This window comes from Trachymyrmex cornetzi, unplaced genomic scaffold (genome assembly GCF_001594075.2).
Source record: "Trachymyrmex cornetzi isolate Tcor2-1 unplaced genomic scaffold, Tcor1.1 scaffold380, whole genome shotgun sequence".
In the NCBI taxonomy this organism is placed as follows: domain Eukaryota; kingdom Metazoa; phylum Arthropoda; class Insecta; order Hymenoptera; family Formicidae; genus Trachymyrmex; species Trachymyrmex cornetzi.
In genome coordinates, this window is record NW_017298535.1 from 437597 (window position 1) to 457857 (window position 20261).

Sequence of the window (20261 nt, forward strand, 5' to 3'; positions counted from 1 at the left end):
TCGAAAATATCCGCGAAACCGAGCGATCGAAATTGACCAGTGAGGGCCATCATTTTTTAGAAACAATGAATCGATTAATAACAATTCACAATGTTCAATTTAATGTGTTGAAAATCGAGAAAACAATCATTAAGTTTCTGTGCGTTGTTCGATGAGAATTTAATATAGTGCAGAGTCATGATTGTCAAGAGAAGAAGAAACGAGATAGAATCCTCCTTATCCGAGATAGAATCGGCGTACGGTGAACGAACGATCTGATCAGTGATACTACTGATGGGGAAAAGCGATTGACCGGGCTAATGAAACGCGCGAAGTATGGAATTTTCGGGCCGATATCTCCTAAGGATCGACAACATTACGGAACTGATGAACCTAAGCGAATCCGAATATGTAAGATCAATCTGGGGACCGAAGCATTTACCACTGAAGCTCGTGTTGCCGATCACTTTCGTCTACGTCGCGATTTTCGTCACCGGCGTGTTCGGCAACGTGGTCACTTGCATTGTCATCAGGCGAAATCCCGTCATGCAAACCGCCACTAATTACTATCTATTCAATTTGGCGATATCCGACCTGCTTCTCTTGATTCTCGGTAAGTCGACAGTTATTGTCAAAATTATTTTCTTTCTTTAATTACGAATTTCTATGTCCTAAATTGAACAGTAAATAATAGAGATTCTTTAACAATCAATAATAAAGATGATAATAATAATTTAAAAAGTCGATTTGAATTGGAAAATAGTTCTTAAGATCTTTCATTTTTTTATTCTTTTGTGATCTCTTCAATAATAATACGCGCGCATATTATTCAGAATATTTTATTATTTAGTTCATAATTTAGGAAGATAAATAAATGCGAAATTTATTACATAATATATTAAATTACTTAATAAATTATTGCTGGATTTCGAAGATGTTTAAAAATTTAAAACGTCTTTAATAAATTTTTATGAAATTATATTACAATAAAAATTCATTTCTTAGTACCTTTACATTTTCAACATGCAAATTAAAATATTTGAAGTTTTCACGTTTCATTTAAAAGTTATAATTGTATGATTAAAATTTTAATTTATTCTACAATGTGTAAAGCTTTAATATATTTGAAAATTGTATAATATTAATTTTACTAATAAAAAGAGTAAATGTCGCTTTAGATGTAGCAAATATTTACTGAGTTATTAAAATATTTTTTACATATTATTTTTGTAATATACTTTTACATTCCTTGATTTAATTTCCTTATCGCAATAAATTATCAAGTTACACGATAAGTTGATTAATACAAGCTATTTACATAAATTATAGAAAATTTAAAATCTTTTCTGTTTAAAATCAACAAAATAATGCAAGTTATCTATTTGAAGTATTAAAGTATATAGAATATAAAATTTTAATTATTTACAGCACAAAATTTTCTGCATAACTTAGTACAAGTCACTTAGAATACATAAATTAGTATAAATTGCTTACTCGGAAAATTGTTTCCAATTCTTTAAAATGTAATGCTTGTAATCCGTTAAATTAGTACATTTTCTCAGATTTATTACAGAAATTTCTTTCTGCTTGAAAATTTTCTGTGCTCGCAGCATAGGTTTGCATTATTCAATACACTCGATTCGTCAGAAGATCGCCACTTTGCGCGGCGTCTGATTTATCTCGTCTCGTTCTACTTGACATCATACATGCAGCTAGAATAATATCTGCGGAAGTGTGACTCGTTTGGTATTTCGATCCGATACGTAGTTATGTGCCAGTCTCAGCTTTAAAGTTTTCCTATCCGACTTTTCCTATCAACTGCTCCATACCTGTCATTTTGTTCACGTCGCAAGAGTTCACGTGGTGTTTGTAATTCGGCTTTATATTTTATTAAGCGCATTTTGTTGGCATTTCTAATTAGTTAGCCATAAACTTCACCTCAGGGTGCAATAATTATTCTGTTCATCCAATTAGTAGTAATCGCATTAAGTTGTAGGTAATCGTTTATACCGGGCTTTCACGATAATGGCTGATGTGGCAGAAAAAAAACCGCGTACACACACACATTTACGTTAAATGGTTAACGACAACAATGGTTTACCCTGTAAACATCACTTCACCGAGACCCATTGAGATTCATCCACTTTTGTTTATCGTCGCTTTGATCGTGATTATTATACACGTAATGAGTTTTAGCTCGCGACGATTCATTTAATCAGCTATTGATATTGTCGCAGACAAAACCACCTCACCTTGAGCGACTGAAGAATAGGCGCTGCTCTCTCTGAAACAAAGTTACTGTAACCTAACTATTGCATTGTCTCTTCGCGCGGGCGATAATCACCATAATGAATCTCACCATGTATGCGATAATGAAGGTATACACAGCACCGCGTCCTATTCATTACGTGTTAATTATACGATTGAGAATTATGTACCAAGGATTAATTTCGATATTTTCGTCGTGGTGTCGCAAATCAACGTAAAAATTTAACGCGCCGTTTTTTATCTTCGACACTTTTGCATCTACATTAATTGCACAATTTTTTTACATAATTACCTTTTACATAATTAACAATATAATTATCTGTGTAATTAAGGCACTTCTGAAACCCCAATACTACACTTGAATTTTCATATTGTGTGTACTTTTTCATGATTTAGAATTAAATAAAAATTTATAATACTCTCTATAGATCCTTTAGATAAAATCGTTCTTTAAATAAAGATGAATGCAAGGAAAAACGTTTTTTAATTGTAAAATAATTTGTGCTAAATATAATAATGTGTATAAATCACATTTAGCGAATTTATAAGGTTGAGACACCTTATAAATGGAGACACCTTATAAACTCACGTGGGCCGTGCTAGACTCCCCACGCGAGTAATAAAGGATTAATAGACTACGCTAATTTAAATCGAACATGTGATCCACGTTTTAAAAAATTCTAAGATATTTTAAAAAATTCAAAAGTGATATATTAAGCTTTACAACGTTCTTCTCATTTTTGTCAAATTCCCTCTCCAGCGCTGTTTATATTTTTCGGATTTAATATCACATTTCCCTCGAGCGAACGGGCTATCTATTACTTGCATTCCGACGATAAACGTGACGAATTGCAGAAATTTATCGAGGGTGACCATCGAACGCTAGCTATTAGAGAATCAACGATAATCGTATTTCTTTATTATTGGTCTCTCCGGAGAAATTTTTCGCAGTGGAAACATTTCCCTCACATATATTAAAGAGAAAACACGTACGAAACTTTTACAGACATCAACATCAATCGTCAACTTTTCCTTCACGTGGTGAATAAATTACGCCCCCGCAATCTTTGGAATAGAGTTCCCTCTGATATTTTTCTGATGTCTTAAACAATTCATCTGTCCAGGATTACGAACAGTATCTGCCAATGATTGATAGCCCGGATAATAATTTATACATTATCGACTCTCGATGAATAAATAATCATAACCCATCATTAATATTCTAAAGTAAATATTCATTAAAGAAAATATTGTTTTCATCCCCACAATTTTATTACTGATCTCGAAAATAAATGTAAATGAGAATATTCTCGTTTTAATACGGTAAATAGAGAAACATTTTGTTTTCTATTTTCATTTTTCTTTTGAACTTTTTAACTAAACGCCTATGTTGTGCCATCGTATTAATTGTTGGAATGAAAAGTGAAACATCCATTAACTTTATAAAGATATGTCGATTTTAAAAACATCCTCTGATATTATGGAACAATTGTACTTAACACAAAATGAATACAATATAGAAATACATAAATAATATTAAATTATTTCCTATCATTTCTGATTTAATACATTATTAGTATTGTTACTCTTTGCCATATAATTCAATATTTTTACTTCATAAACTTGGATATAGCATTTCAAACAGATCTTGTATTTGTCAGCTTTACAAAAGTGATTAACGATCAATGCACTCGGATATTGTAGAACTATTATTTTATGTTTTATATAGATACCTCCTATACACGAAAAACATTGTTTGATCGATTTTATTTCCTATTCTCGCAAATCTAATTTTTGAGGAGTAAGTACGCGGTAAAGATTATCTTCCAGAAAGATTTCACTTTATAAATTCTAGATTTTTTTGCAATATCCTTCAGAGATTAACACGAGTGGAGATTCTATTTGTCAAGTTTAGAAAACCAATTAACAAAGGTGAAGATAAACGAACATGCAGACTCATTGCTTAATGAATATTCCAGTGCAATGAATAATATTATTGTCGACTTCCACAACTTTCCGATTCTTAAGATAGAAAAACGATTCTTTTTCTAACGTGCAATCAATGTTGATACGTTTTGCTTCGTAATTAGCAATGCCGTAACGTCAGGATCGTCGTTAAAATACGATAGAAACTTGTAAATAAGAAACACAAATAATTGAGCACTTTGCAATTAAAGTCACGTAGTCGATATTAAACTTGGTTCTATCCTGTCCTTCTCACGTTTTTTTCTCCATCCTTCTTCGATTGCCGTACATTCTCTCATGATAGCAGTTGTGTCCGAAGTTTAAATACTGTTCGTCCTTAATACAATCTGTATATTTCACGTTTATCCGGCCTTATTTTATATGCCACTTATGTATGTACCTTTGTACGTCACGAATTTCTCAACTATGAGATTAATGCAAGCATTAGTGAATGTCGTGAACATTTTCGCGCGTTATAGATGTCCCGAATTGAGTGAAAATTGGACAGAAAATTAATTTAACATTTCTCGCAATCGTAACTGTATATTATTTATAATGGCTTTTGTTAAAACGTTAGCAAATCGTGAGAATTATAACAAATATTCTTGCGCAATATTCAATATAAATTTCAACTGTCTTGTTACGTGTATATAAATCTTTTCTTTAAAAAAGTTTTTAAGGAGAGATACCTATATATGGAATTTTTATAAATTTTATATATTTTCCTTAAAATCCCTTTTTCTTAAAATTTCTATTATGTATAAGTTTTTCTAAAAAAAATTTTAAAGAGAAATATATAAAATTCGTAAAAATTCTATACACTTTTCTTTGAAATCGTATTTCTTTCTTAAAAAAGACTCATACATGTATAACAAAGCAGTTAAAATTTATATTGAATACTGAAGAATACTTTATCATTCTAATCCCGTTTTATAATTCTAATCTACCATCGTTCCATTCTGAAACGTATTCTTGTGCAAATGTACTCTTGTATTTAATATAAATTTCAATTGTCTTGTTACATGTATGAATTTACTAAAAAAAGAGAAATTTAAAAAAAAAATATAATAATATAATAAGGAGATTTTAAGGAAAAATGTAATAAGGAGTTTATAAAAGTGTTATATATTCTTAAAATCACTTTTACGAATTTCTCCTTAAAATCACTTTTACGAATTAAGTAAAAATCAAGCAGAAAATTAATTTAACATTCATCGCAGTTGTAACTGTGTATTATTTTGAACTGGCTTATGCCATTTCTCTTTTTTTAGTAAATTCATACATGTAACAAGGTAATTGAAATTTATATTAAATACAAGAGTACACTGAGAAAAAAATGCTGTTGATTCAATTAAAGTCTATATTACGGGCTGTCACTAACATAAGTGATTAATTCATGCGTATATTTTTATTGACATAAAGGCATAAATTATTATTTCAATAATCAAGCCTTTATGATTGCAAAATACGTTTCATATTATAGATTATTAAAGCCTGATTGTACCATAACATTACTTTGACTTTAAGCAAGGCTTAAAACTGACTTTAAAACGAAACAGAGAGAGTTGTAAGTGTCGCTTAAAGTCAAAGTAATGTTGGTGTAACCAGTCCTAAATATGAAATGTTCGGTTTCCATATTATTATTAATAGCAGCCGTAACTTTGTTAAAAATAAACGCAAAATTTAAATTTAAGAAAAGAGTTTTAAAGCTTGAAATCTTTATTTTCAAAAGGTCGCTACGTTTTTGAGTTTCTGTGAGTTTAGTAATTTTTATATGTAGAAAACTATGAGTTGGATAAAATGAAAAATTTTTTATTGCTTTGTGCGCTTGTCACATGCTTAAAAAAAAATTTGTGAATATTTTCGACTTTCTAACGTAAAAGCTCAAAACTTTCCCTACAAAACCATTTTTTAAATTGTTCCTAAGATTTTTTGTTAGTGAGTTATCGCGTATTAAATAAAAAAAAGCATTTTGACTTTAATTATATTATACTTATAACTCCGTTAAAAATAGCGATTTAAAAAACAGATTCTTAAAGCAGAAATTTTGCTCTATGGAACGTATAACTATCAAATTTTTTTTTTAATTTTTAAAAACCGTGTAGATATTTTGTATTAATAATAATACAAAAAACAGACATTTTATACTTAATGACCAAATAATTTTCTGCACAAACTACTTAATAAGTAAAAAATAGCGAAACTTTCTTAATGATTATCTCCGGCGAATGCAAAATTAGAATGATATCTTCAGATGAGTTCACTATCGCGGAGTTTAAGAATTCGGTGAATTTATGTATCAGTGCCTTTTAGAAACTTCAAGAAAGTGTCGCGAAAGTCATGACGCAGCGAAGAAAAGCGGTGAATGAAAAATGATATCTTAGAAAAGTTTCGTTTCTCATATATGTAGGAAGTTTCCTGTATGAACATATGTGTTCTGAATATTTATATAATCTAGCGGATAACTCTATTTCCTGTGACGTGATATTTGGCAAAAGGTACGGAATGTTTCAAATAACTCGCGTATGCTTCCTTCGCAGGAATAATAATATAAGAATTTCCGGTTGATTTACTGAAGTTTAGTTCATAAAAGTCACTTTATTTTCAGTTACTCATAACCTAAGAATCGGTTCAAATAATTCTGCATTCCGATATCTATAGTTAAAAGAATTTCCGTCGAATCCGGATATATATATACTACGCCTTATATATTATATATTACATTTCAACGTTCTCCTTGATCGACCACATATCAGATTGCTAAGAAAATACGAGAACTTCATATCTAATAAGGTATTTTCTCCCGTGAGAAAAAAGAAACTTCACTTTTACGACGGAACGATGATTTCGCACGACAGATCTCTGCGATTACTACATTACATAAAACAAGAATACTTAGGATTAAAGAAATTAATTGGAAATTTAATTAAACAGTGAAAATATACGATATTTATCTTGAATACACGGAAACGTACAAACGATAAATGAGTCTATAGTTTTTTTTTATCATTCTCAATATCTTTCTCAATATTTTTCATGGAAAAATATTGCTTTTAAAATTTTCAATAAAAATAATGTAAAAAGGAACTCTTAAGTCAGGAATTTTTATGAGATTCGACGTGGAGATATTCAATTTATGTGGAAAGTTTCGGGTTTATGTGGAGAGTTTATACGTTACTTATATGAGCCTTGAGCTTTTAATTGTGAACTTTAAACTTCTCAAATACAAATCTCCCGATATCCTCGTTAATGATGCGCTAATAAGGGTCCTTGATTGAGCCTAGTGAAAGCCAACGTCTATGCGGGAACACGTTCTATCGCGTGATTTGAGGATTCGTCACGTACTCGATATTAACCGCTAGTTAATGGATTTTGTGATCTCTGAAGTCGGATAAAATGGACGACTCTGCACAATGCGGTTAATACAATTCCACCGGGTCTTCGATTAATTGCAATTTACAGCGATCTTATATCGGTATTCGATTACGCGCCCAAATATTTCAAGTCATTAAATAAAACCTGATAAAAGCAACACTTTCGTAAAAGATTCACATAAACAATATGCATCAAGCTTTATTACGTTTATTACGTTTTTTCTTGTTTGTGTGCTTTTTCTTTATTTTTCGACAACGTAAATTTAATAAAATCCTTGGGTAAAGTATATATTGCGAATCTTTAATCCTAAAATGCTACTGTGGAAGAATTTTCATCCAAGTTTCTAAGTTTAGTTACAGTTTCTGTTATTAAAATTTTGATAACTTAAAATAACGTTCAATAAAATTTAATATTAATGTTTATTTTTTATAATAAAATAATGAGAATTAAAATAGACATAAAAAAGTGTAAACAAAATTTTAATTATATGGATAAATTTTTATCTAGAGTAATGTTAATATAAAAAAATTAATGAGCATTACAAAATATAAAAATATATTAAAATAATGAAAAATAAGCGATGCGCAAGTAAATATATTTGCAATGCAGAAGGCTCGAGATAGTTTGAAGGTTTGGAATTAATTAAGAAGGAATAGTTTTATAGCACAAATTGCTGAATTAAAAGTTTTTAGAGTTTTAAAATTAAAACTTTCTAATAATAATTTTAGAATCTTTAAACATTATAATTTATGCAATTTGCTTTATAGAATATAAATACATTAAAAAAGATATTTATTAAAAAACAGAAGTGTTTCGTAATATTTTTGATAACTCTTAATATTTATTAATATGTATAAATACTGTTAGTGTCGGACGAATGCAATAGTTGCTTTCCATTTACACACAAGTGAAACTGAGTCTGAAGTGACTTGAGTATTTCATGCTCAGATTAATAACGTCACTACTTGTTTACTTTGATAAAAAGTTATTACATGACAAAACAGGTTTATAACCTCACTTTTAAAATAAATTTATGAGATTCAGTAAAGCACACGGTCTCTATCTTGTGCAGATTGTAGGTAAAAACTTAGTTAAATCTCATTTGTCAGAATGTAAAAGGATGGTGCATTCAACTGAATTATATCATAAGTGAGAATTAACTGAGAATTGTTGTAAATGGAAAGTAACTAATATATTGGGATTTGACCAAAGTTTTAATGGCATGGCATTAATGCTGACCGCGAAAAGCTAAAGTTTTATTATTGAATCATATCGTTATTTCATGATATTACGTTTTAACGACATCCGGTACAAGGCATCGAGATAAATAGTTGAATAAAATGTCACTGTTTGTTGCATGATTCATGAACTTAATATATCTTTGAGATCCATAAATCGAGAACATCAACGTCAACGCGAAAAACGAGTAAGAATGGAGCAAACAGTGTCTGGCAATGCATATTAAATAGGTAATACTTTATGATACTGTCAGTTCACAGAAATTGTCAGTTTTCTCTTGTGACCAACAATGTGGTCAACATAAATTTATTCTTTGCCATAAAGGCCAATTTTGCTAAACAAGCGATAGTTTATCGCTTTTATTTTGTCATATATAAGCATTATCTGCCTATTAATTTGTCATATCAGATCGTTACATAGAAATGTCGATTTTACATAAAAAAAATTATCTAAAGTGTTAGACACAATCTGTCTTTTTCGGTAATTATTACAAATATCTATTGTATCTACATGAAAATGTTTCTTTTTAGTCAATAATACTACTTGCTATTTACTTATGTCTTTTAAAGAATAAATAGAATTATTTACTAGAGAGATTTTTTATCTTTTTAATTATAGCTTCATTATATTTTTATGTAAATAAATTCTTTTCATTATTTTACAAAAATATTCAGATCTTGAGATCACAAAAATTGAGATTTTGCAACATACATTTCATATTTTAGCCTTATAATATATATATATATACTATAGTATATGTGTGTGTAAATATATATATACATATAAAATATAAAATATAAAATATATTATACAATATTTACTTTCTAATAATTTTACGTTATATCTGTGCTAATTTTACGTTTTTATAGAAATAAAATAGAATCAGTTTCTAATATTGTTACAAAAATTCTATCGATTAATCAAATTGTAAACATAAAGACAGAAATAAAAATGACAACTTCAAAAGATTCGTGTCCTTCATAAAATAATGATCTCATAATTACAATATTTATATTGTAAACTAATTTTATGACGTACTCAACCGTAAAATAATAAAATAATATTAGTGTGTCATTTTATTTACTGTGACTGGAAAAATTGCAAACACTGAAGCATTTTTTGCAAAATGTAAGAGAATTATGATATTCTAATACAACATGTTGCGTGTAATAAACAAATGCGAGGGAAAATATTTTTTTTTCATTTTAAATCCAACATTTCGTATGCAACGACCCAACATAAAAGCGTGAATTACATAGACGTGCTCTATGGTTGGCAAGCGTAAAAGAATGTAAAAAACATGCGCAGTGTCCTCGGACACAAATAACGCTTAGCGAATCATGAAATATTTGCAGTGACAGGTAATATCATCACTTGATGCATCGCTTGTAAACACAATTAATATCGGAATTTCGTTTGGTTATCACAAGAAAAATTGTAATTCAAGGTTTTTATCTTTCATGTAGGATACTATTTTTAATTACTTTTTATTGCAACTAAACATTATTCATATACCTACTAAAAAAAATTTGCTCAACTTTAAATTGTACACATACACCTAGGGTTCTCTATTTAGCGTCTTTCATATCATGAGAACAATTTTAACAGAAAATAAATTTTAACAGAAAATTTATTTATTAAATTCACCAAAGCGAAAATTGTAACGCGAGTTGTGTTCTGTTTTGTAATTAGTAATTGGAACTCTCTGCATAAATTATAATCATGACAATTGAATCTCTGATTTGCCCTATTCTTATGTCTTTTCACTTATGCGTGCTCGTTATGATTCATTTACAATTATATCTGTGCTAGTTTTTAACAAAGAATCTAATATTACTCTGAAGCTTTACTTTTATGTACCTACATGGCACTTTTCTATTTGAAAATTGTGGACATTTCACGTCTTTTGTATATCAGTGAAGGTAATTAATGATCCCAGAGAGAAGTGCATAAAACAACGTTACGCAAGCAATTATTTTGTAGACCTTTTGTAGTTTTATTTCCGTGTAAAAATAAAGTTTTTAAACTGCCTCTCTCAAAATAATGACATAGGAGAATAACAAACAAATTATACACCACACAATCGCTCTTTCCAATGCCAGTCTTCTCCCAGCCAGGAATGATTGGTCGATCGACATCGAATAAACGTCGATCGACGTTGAATCAACATCGATTCGACATCGATCGAGGATAAATCATCATCAATTCGACGTTGATCGATTAATTATTTCTAGCTTGGTTCTTTCCAATTTTTATGAACTTATACACATGATATAATAATCGATTTATATAAGATAAAATATTTTTTTGCTTCCAGGATTGCCTAATGAATTAAGCGTATTTTGGCAGCAATATCCATGGACACTTGGAGTGGGTTTGTGCAAAATACGAGCGTACGTTTCAGAAATGTAAGTTCAGACAGATATAAAAAACTATCAACTAAAAATAAAATTAAAAAACAGATTGAGGCAAATTTAATCAGAAATAAATAATAATTTTCTATCCATCTATGTATAATCTAAATTATGGTTTCTAAATGCAACGTAATTGACAGTTCATAGTTTTATTATATGCAATTAAGAATAATAAAAAAGACTAAATAACAAATTTAAACAGCAAGTGCATGGACATGTTAATTTTCTTAGTTACAGAATAAATTGTATTCCAAAATAAATTGCAGACAATTGAGCTTAGAAATATATAATTGATGCAAGAGGAATGCATGTGCTAAAGTATATAACTGTACAGTAAATTACTACACGAAGTTTCAAAACCATTAGTAGTTATTCAAAGTGTTTGATTATTTTACATTTAAGTTACGTATGAGCTCTCCTATATACAACTTCAAGAAATGCATGAAGGAGGAGCACAGAAATTAATGAGATCTTGTAGGAATTACGAACATACTAAATATAAACTTATTTTGAAATAATCTTCCTCTTCAAAAACATCGTTACACATGTCCTCTATAGATATATTTTTATTTAAAAAAATTCTGTGTAAATACATATTAATAAAATTTAAAAATATTTTACGATTTGTGTTTTAGAGTTCAGTTTCAAATTTTTTAAATTATTAGCTTTATAATTTAAAAAAAATGCTTTGATAACAAGAAAATTGTAAAATATTTGAAAATTTAGATACAAAAGTGAGAGCAGAGACATGCATACACTTATTATAGAATATATTATAAAGTCATATGTTAATAACATTCTTTTTTAACCCTCAACTACAGCTATGGAAACTACATCTAGGTTATAAAATATCTAGCTGTTTCAAATATAGAACGCAAGTAGACCTTTGCTTTACGGCGACTGATAGAGGAAGATTCAAAGTTTTCTTATCTATCAATTATCGACTAATTAAAAATAGTACTAATCGTACAAATCGCACAATCGTTCAAAAATTTCGGGTCCAAATAACCGATTGCTGTATATAGTCGAAGGTTAAAGATAAGAATTTAAAAGAATTCGCATAATAACGCGACTACAAAATTAGTTGGTACGTTTTTTAAGGTCATCTTACGTGTCGGTGTTAACAATAATGGTATTCTCATTGGAGAGGTACCTGGCTATATGCCATCCCCTGCATTTGTATGCCATGAGCGGGCTGAAACGACCTGTACGATTCATCTTAGGTGCTTGGCTACTGGCTCTCATCTTCGCTCTACCCTTCGCTGCTTATACCACCGTTAATTACATCGAGTACCCGCCAAGTGAGTACTTTTTGTGTTAATAACTTATCTATTATTTAGTCGAGTGCCAGCGATATAAGTACCGTAAATAAAAGTTTTAAGATTTTTCACAATAATTGATATAAGTACTTCCGAGAGTACGAGGTATATAAAAGAAAATTATAGGTCTGAAAGAATTTGTGATAGTTTCTGTTTTTCTTTATGATTTTGTGTATGCGCGAAGTATAAAAGAGAATTACAAAAAGAGTTTATAATAGTTTCAATTTCTGTATATATAATATATCTATTTATATACGTAAAATATATAATTATATATTTTTATAATTTTATAAGCGTAAAATATAAAAAGCATTTAAAAAATCTATAAAATGATAAATAAAACTTTCTATTCTTTGAATTCTGAGAAATTGAAGATCGTTTAAAATAGATCCAAAATGATCTGGTTATATGAGTTAGACGGCTCGTGCACCTCGGAATTGTCAAATTAATTTGTACTCACAAATGCCAGCCTCTGAAAGAGAATTATAAACCAAAAACTTTTATGGATATATTAATCCTTATATTTGCATATTTCTTTAAAATAGTAAGAGCACTTGGTTAAATAATAGTCTAGTTAATAATAATCTCTTGTTCTATTTTTTTAAATTTATAACCGTACAAATACTTTCTAAAAATTGAAGTACATATAATACAATATGTTAAAGTATATATAACACTCACCTCTAATAATTTTTATATATTAAAAGGTGATAAAAGTTAATTCAAACACGAACGACCCATCATGTGTAGCAATAAAGAAACGGAAAATCATCGTGTGTATTAAAGGTAAAATGGAGAAGTTAGATAGACACAGAATAATATTGCAATTCTGCTTTAATTGTCTGTTTTGATCTTCCTTCGTTAATTGTGCTCCCCTCCAACTTCGAGTCTCTTTTCGCAATTTTCCAGTAATTCTTCTTCTTTGATCCTTTCTCTTTAATTCCTTTTTTATTAAAGAAACAATTACTTCGTTAAGTCTTCTTTCATCTTCATCTCATCTTCCTTTGTCTTCCTTTTTTCATCTGTATTTTTACTTGATCCATTCTTCTCACTTGAGTCTCCTTGTTGATTTTTCTTTTCATCTTTCTAAATACCTGCATTCTAATGTTATAATCTACCATTTACAATCCACTTTCTTCAATCCTTTGAACTTTCTTCATTCACTTTCTTTTTCAATCTCCCTTTTCTTTTTCTTCCTATTTCCCCGCAATCCTTTCACTCTGTCCGGTCTTTGTTTTTCAATCTTTTCCAATTCATCTCGAATTCTATTTTTATCTCATGCTCTTTCTTCAAAGAAATCTACTGTTTTTATTAATCTTTTAAAGACAGATCATTTGAGGAAGAATACAAGAGGAATAGATGCATGAAGCGAGTATGTAGCGAGTTTGCAATCTACGTGTAATTATGGCTGGTCTATTTGCTTACCGTGAGTACACTCGCGGGGTATCGACGAGTAAACTCGTTTGTAGCAAATGCTCGTCCAATTATTCGTGCACATTTTTTATTGCTTCTCCAATTTCAGTGATCATAGATACAGTGAAGTAAATAATTAACTAAGAGTGACTTTTTCAATAGGAACATTTTTAATATAAGCGTGTTTGAACGTGTAAAAAATGAGAGCGTGAAGAAAAATTACAAGAAATATCCTATAAACGGAAAGAAGGAAAGGAAGAATTCTGGAAGAATTAAAATATAAATAATAAATCGAAATTAAATATGTCATTCATTTAAATTGTAATAAAACAACATATTAAAATGACACCATCGAGTTATCTCTTAATTTTGATAATCAATATCCAAATCACTTCTGCGCTGCTATAAGATTCTTTATTATTGCAAATAATGACTGAAGCTATCACGGGAGGGGGAGCTTCATAATTAAAAAAACAAAATAATTAGAACCGGTATTGTGTAAGGTAGTGAGAAAGACTTAGATAGAGTCCAATAATTTCCTTTGATCAAAAAAAGAAAGATTAATTAAAAATTAACTATAGATTATGAACATTTTGCGACAAATCAATTATTTACATAAAAAAAGAAAATAGATAGTAACAATAGAAGAAAAAGACAAGAGTTCTCGTTACAGAGAATTTGTGAGCATTTGTTTCAATCTCAAAATACTCATTACGTACTGTCGAGATTTTGATCCGTGTAAATAGGTATTGAATTATATATCAGCTATCCTATTATAGCTGTCCAAATTGCAACATATGGTGACGCGAACCACCTCTGTGGTCGCACAGAGTTATATACCATATGAACTGAATATATCATATGGATCGTTTCACCGCAGATTTACGGTGAATCAGTGCGACAATTATCTTTGGCCTCTTGATCGCAACACCACATGCATATTGCAAGTTCTACTCGATATAAATTGTAAAGAGCTGAATTTAAAAGCCAATAAAAAATTGTTTTACAATACTTTTCAAGCTCAAAATTAGAGAATGCTATTAGAATTCTTTTCCATTGCATGTATCTATCTTTTTAAATGAATTTCAATTATAGTGAATTCGATTGGAGACAACAGCACATACTGATGCCATTAAAGTCGTACATAAATCAACGTAAAAATATATGTTTAATATAAATATAAATAAATATATAAGGCTCTGTTTTGGAGAAAATCGCAAAAAAAACAAAACGTAGTTGTTTCGTTTTTGCACTGTCTCTAAAGTATTATCGTCGCTAAAATCGTACACAAAAGCAATAATAATAATTCCATTTTCAGATGAAAACTTTTTTTGTTTGTTTTTTTTTTAGTGACACTATTTTTTTGCCAACAGATTAAATGCAGCCAGATATATAGATTTTTTGGAAATTAACTTCTTTGATTATTTAGGAGACATCCACCTGCAGCAACGGATTGAAACGTAGTTTCAACTCGATGAGTGTCCAGCTCATTATGATCGGGGTGGCTAAGATACTACTTTTCCATGTCCAATCCATCGTTGTGGAAAATGTCTGTCTAGCCAAACTCGAGTAGTTCTGCCATAATGAACTAGTTCCATCAAGTTGAAACCACATTTCAATCCGTTGCTGCAGGTAGATGTCTTCTAAGATATTCTAAATAATCAAAGAAGTCAGTCTTCAAAAAATCGGTATATCTGGCTGTATATCTGTCGGGCAAAAAAATCCCACTAGACAAAAACAAACAAAAAAAGTTTTCACCTGAAAACGGAATTATTATCTATTATTGTTTTCGTGTACGATTTTAGCGACGATAATACTTTAGAGGCAGTGCAAAAACAAAGCAACTACGATTTGTCTTTTTTGTGATTTTCAAAACGAAGCAAAAACGAACATATCTCTACAGGACGTTTTTTCTTAGTTTATCAATTCCCTACACGAAGTGTAAAATTAGTCTCTATTAATATATACAAAAAGAACGACTTTACTGAAGTGTTTAAAAAATTTTAAACAAAATTTTCAGATTTAGCTAAATTTTTAGATACTTCAGCAAAATTCTGTGTTCTTTTTGTGCATATCTATTTATTGTGAGTTTCATCAAAGGCAACAGCGAATTAATGAAATTTGATCCTTTACAGAAATTAGATATAAAATATGCCATGAAAAATTCTTTGCGTTCGATTGCATCACCTTCCAGAAAATATAGACGAATCAAGAAAGAAAATTGAAATAGATTCTTAATTTTTGTGAAATATAAAAGCTTTAGACACACTATATGCAGTAGACATGATAATATCGAACAGGGTTGTTCAGAAATTCGATGAGAAACTATAGCGTCGCGTTTAACGGCGATTATACTAAGCGCGTGCAATTATATCGCACAAAGAGAAGCCTTTCATAGCACGCATCAATATTTGTTATATGAACGATAATGACGATCGGCGAAAATCGCGGTTATTGATAAATTTGCATCGCATCGCGCGAGAAATTTATCGTCCAGCCGCGGGCAACAAGTACGTAAATCTGGTAATATCGAAAAACGCTTCACACGTGTTAACGCAATCAATTTTGCAATCGTATTTTCATGATTATATAATATTCTTGTTAATAAAATAAATAAATATACACGTGACTCTATCTCGTACAAGTTGATCACTGTGTTTAAGAAACACTGCATTATATATAGCTTTTTTCCGCAAAAAGTGACAAGAACTGGAATATTTTCCGTATAAAAATGAATGTTATATATAACATATGAAACAATTCAATAATGTCAATATTCATGTCTAACAACACAATTTTATAATTTAAATGAAAATTTTCTCATTTTATCTTAATTATTTTTTAAAAACATGTCTACTTCTTATTGAAATAATTTTTAATTGAAATTCTAAGTCGCCGCCAAACTTTTTGTGTTATTTTCACACAAATATAATATAGAAAAATCTGTATTTTTTTCATAATAGTTCCATTTTGTTAAAAAATATATCCTTAATAAAATGCTGTTAAAAAAAGATAAGTTATGATGAGATCTAAAAAATATATGTCTCATATATGTTACTCTTACAGCGTCAAACGAGTAAAGAATTAATTATAATGGCAGCGATATATATCAAAACTTATCTGTACAGAATTTAATTTTTATCGTGAACTTCACTAATTTGCTGAAATATACGAGTATATCGCCAGGTGTAGTAATTTATAATCCTTGTGACCGCTTGATGTTACATCGTTAAGATTACAAGTTGCTATTATTATTACCTACAGTACATCTATGCTAATGTTACGTTTTATGTTTTATGTTTTATGTAACTATAAATAATAAATATGTATGCCTCATTTTAAACAATATAATTCGGTATAATTCAGATCAGCTTTCTATTTTCAATTTACAATTCTTATATCTTTTTTCTTTTACATACTCGTAAAAATAGGGTCGATGCGTAATTTCAGAATACTTTCGATGATGTGAGTTCTCGAAACTTCATCTACTTTTAAAAATTTCAGAGATGTTATATTGCAGGATATCCTACATTACAAATTTCTGTTTTTCCAAGACAAAACATGTCCATCTTTGAAATGGACTTTCCGTACAATCAGTACATCAATATGAATCTTTTACATTTTTGATATACTTGAATTTTTACGTCAAAATACATATCTCGTTATTATAATGCCAAAATCATTTTTAATATAAAAATGATTTTTAAAAAATGTTTTAAACAATATTAAATCTCATAGGACCGTATGTGGAAACATAATCAATAGGAAATAAATACCTTTAATGGTCTAGCTGGATCTTAAGTGCTCTTGTATATTTTAATATGTCGAGTATTTTAATATATAACTGATACGTAAATTATTTTGATATATTTCATATAAAACATCTTTTGCAAAAAAAATAAATTTATTTATTAGATCTCATTTTACATACTCATACTATCATCTCCTTCGAAATAGTGTGTGTGTGTGTGTGTGTGTGTGTGTGTGTGTGTGTGTGTGTGTGTGTGTGTGTGTGTGTGTGTGTGTGTGTGTGTGTGTGTGCCTAAATTCGAATTATCAATAAATATGAATGGATAGACTAAGAAAGACTAGAAAGAATTGATAGATTATACTGAAAATACGATCACAATCGCATGCTTCGTTAAATAAATTATTTGAATCAGACTATAACATTGTGAAATATTTCTTGTTTGTCTTCTAATTTAAATTAAGATTAAATGAATAAAAATTTTTAGTATTTTCTTGTATTGTTATTTATATTAAGCGACGTCAAGTATATAAAAAAAACAATAGGTAATAAGCATTTAACTCTAAAAGAAAATAGAAATAGAGAGAATAAAAAACCAAACGCAGACTTTAAATTCTATTTAAAAAATAATTTTTAATTATTTTTAATTTGGAAAAAAGGGGAAAAATAATGCTATTATATTTAATTAAGCATAACTACTTTTCCCTGTCATATTTATTGATATTTATTTTAATTTTTCACTATATACAGGGTGTTTTCTCTAATGTTATTGTACAATAATAAAAAGGACACAACCGGAATGAAGTGCCTCTTTCTGCAATGCTTAGTTCCGACTACCTGAAGACAAGTTCTGAGTATAATCCATCGCATGCTCATTTTTAACCCACGCCGGCTGTGTTTGTTTATATTTTAGAAACATTAAATAAAGTTTTTGAATTGCAATACTGATGTACTTTTGCGTTTTATTAGCGATTTCTCGGGGCATCTCAATTAAGAGCACAGTTTTTTGACTTTGCAATTTGCTCACTTTTACATTTCTTTAATTTAAAAAAAATAAAATTTGAATTAAATTTCACATAACATTATCTTAAAGCTTATTAAATTCCCTTCAAAATGACCTAGTATTATTTTGAATTCTGCTCATAGACTTCTAGTATTTACCCAAAATGAGCTCGATATCTCATAATAGGAGCCTTTCCTCTAATATGTACCACGCGCGTTGTATCAATCCTTCTCATCGTCCTTAAAATGTTTGTATGCATGAGAATTTAGATCTAGAAGAAATTCAAGAAAAATCTTTATATATCTTAAATATATATCTACCAATATCCTTTATTTATTATATGACTATTTATTTACTTTTTACGACCGATTGCTGCCAACCAAAGGTTGGCGAAAACAGAGGAAGTATACGTTTCACCAAGGCGGATCGGTTGTTATCGCATATCTTCATAACTACAATGTACATTCTTATCAACTTTTGACTTATTGACCAAGCTTGGTTTATAGCACATAATTATCAATAATTGTATTGTTAATAAATAAAAGTATTTTCATTCACATGAGTTTTTTATTGGTTAGAAATGAGTTCTCGTTGTATACATGTTCTTTAATTGGATGTTGGCTGAATCTAGGAACTGAATCGATTAACTAATGAGATGTATTGTCAGTAGGGAATTTTAGTAATTTTCAGTTAGCACATGACATAAGTAGAGAGAAACCTGAGAAAGGACATGATGGCCCAAAACTAAGGCACTATAATATGAATATTCGCATCCGCCATTTTTAGTCCTTTTCTCACTCTCTTGCTCCTTTCCTCAATCCCTTACTCTCTCTCCATTCCGCCGCTAAACTAAAAAGATTGAAGAGAGAACAAAGAGTGGAGAAAGGACTAAAAATGGCGGATGCGAATACTTATATTATAGTGCCTTACCAAAACCTGTAACCGCAAAATGCTGCCGCGCACTACCGCCCTCTAGAAGAAGTAGATGTTAACTACACAACAATATCCACCTTTTTGCGGTGCTCCTGATAAAAATAGATAGTTAAAATCTCTAAAATAACTAAAATCTATTAAATTAATAAAGATTTCAATTATTTATTTCCATCAGGAGCACTGCAAAAAAGTGGATATTGTTGTGTAGTATTAACATCCACTTCTTCAGAGGGCGATAGTGCGCGGCAACATTTAGCGGTTACAGGTTTTGGGTCGTCATGTCTTCTCTCAGGTTTCTCTCTGGTCATAAGTTGAGTTCAGAATAAAAAAAATAAAATAAAATAAGGAAATTTTTTGAAATTTAAAGAAGAAACTTAAAAAAAGTTTAAAAATCTGTTTTCTTTTTTAAAATATACTCCCGACTGCTGCTAGAAATTAATTACAATACAATATTCTCATTACTCTTATCCTTTTCCTTCTTACAGATTCATTTATCACATTCACACCTAATTAGCAGGGTTGGGTAGTGCCAAGTTAAAAAGCTAAAAGTTAAGTTAAAAAGTTGAAAAGTTAAATAATTTTAACTTAACTTAGTTACATTTTAG

At 29.5% G+C, this 20261-nt stretch overlaps 1 protein-coding gene across 1 annotated transcript in view; it reads left to right on the forward strand.

The window, feature by feature from the left end:
• The first annotated feature begins 210 nt into the window (after positions 1 to 210).
• Positions 211 to 20261, forward strand: part of LOC108763713 (neuropeptides capa receptor) — a 27325-nt gene continuing 7274 nt past the window's right edge. Inside the window, exons 1-3 of the mRNA XM_018511560.1 lie at positions 211 to 592; positions 11144 to 11234; positions 12342 to 12541. Of these exons, the coding sequence (XP_018367062.1) occupies positions 316 to 592; positions 11144 to 11234; positions 12342 to 12541 (568 nt within the window). The 5' untranslated portion in view covers positions 211 to 315. The remainder of the gene's footprint in view (positions 593 to 11143; positions 11235 to 12341; positions 12542 to 20261) is intronic.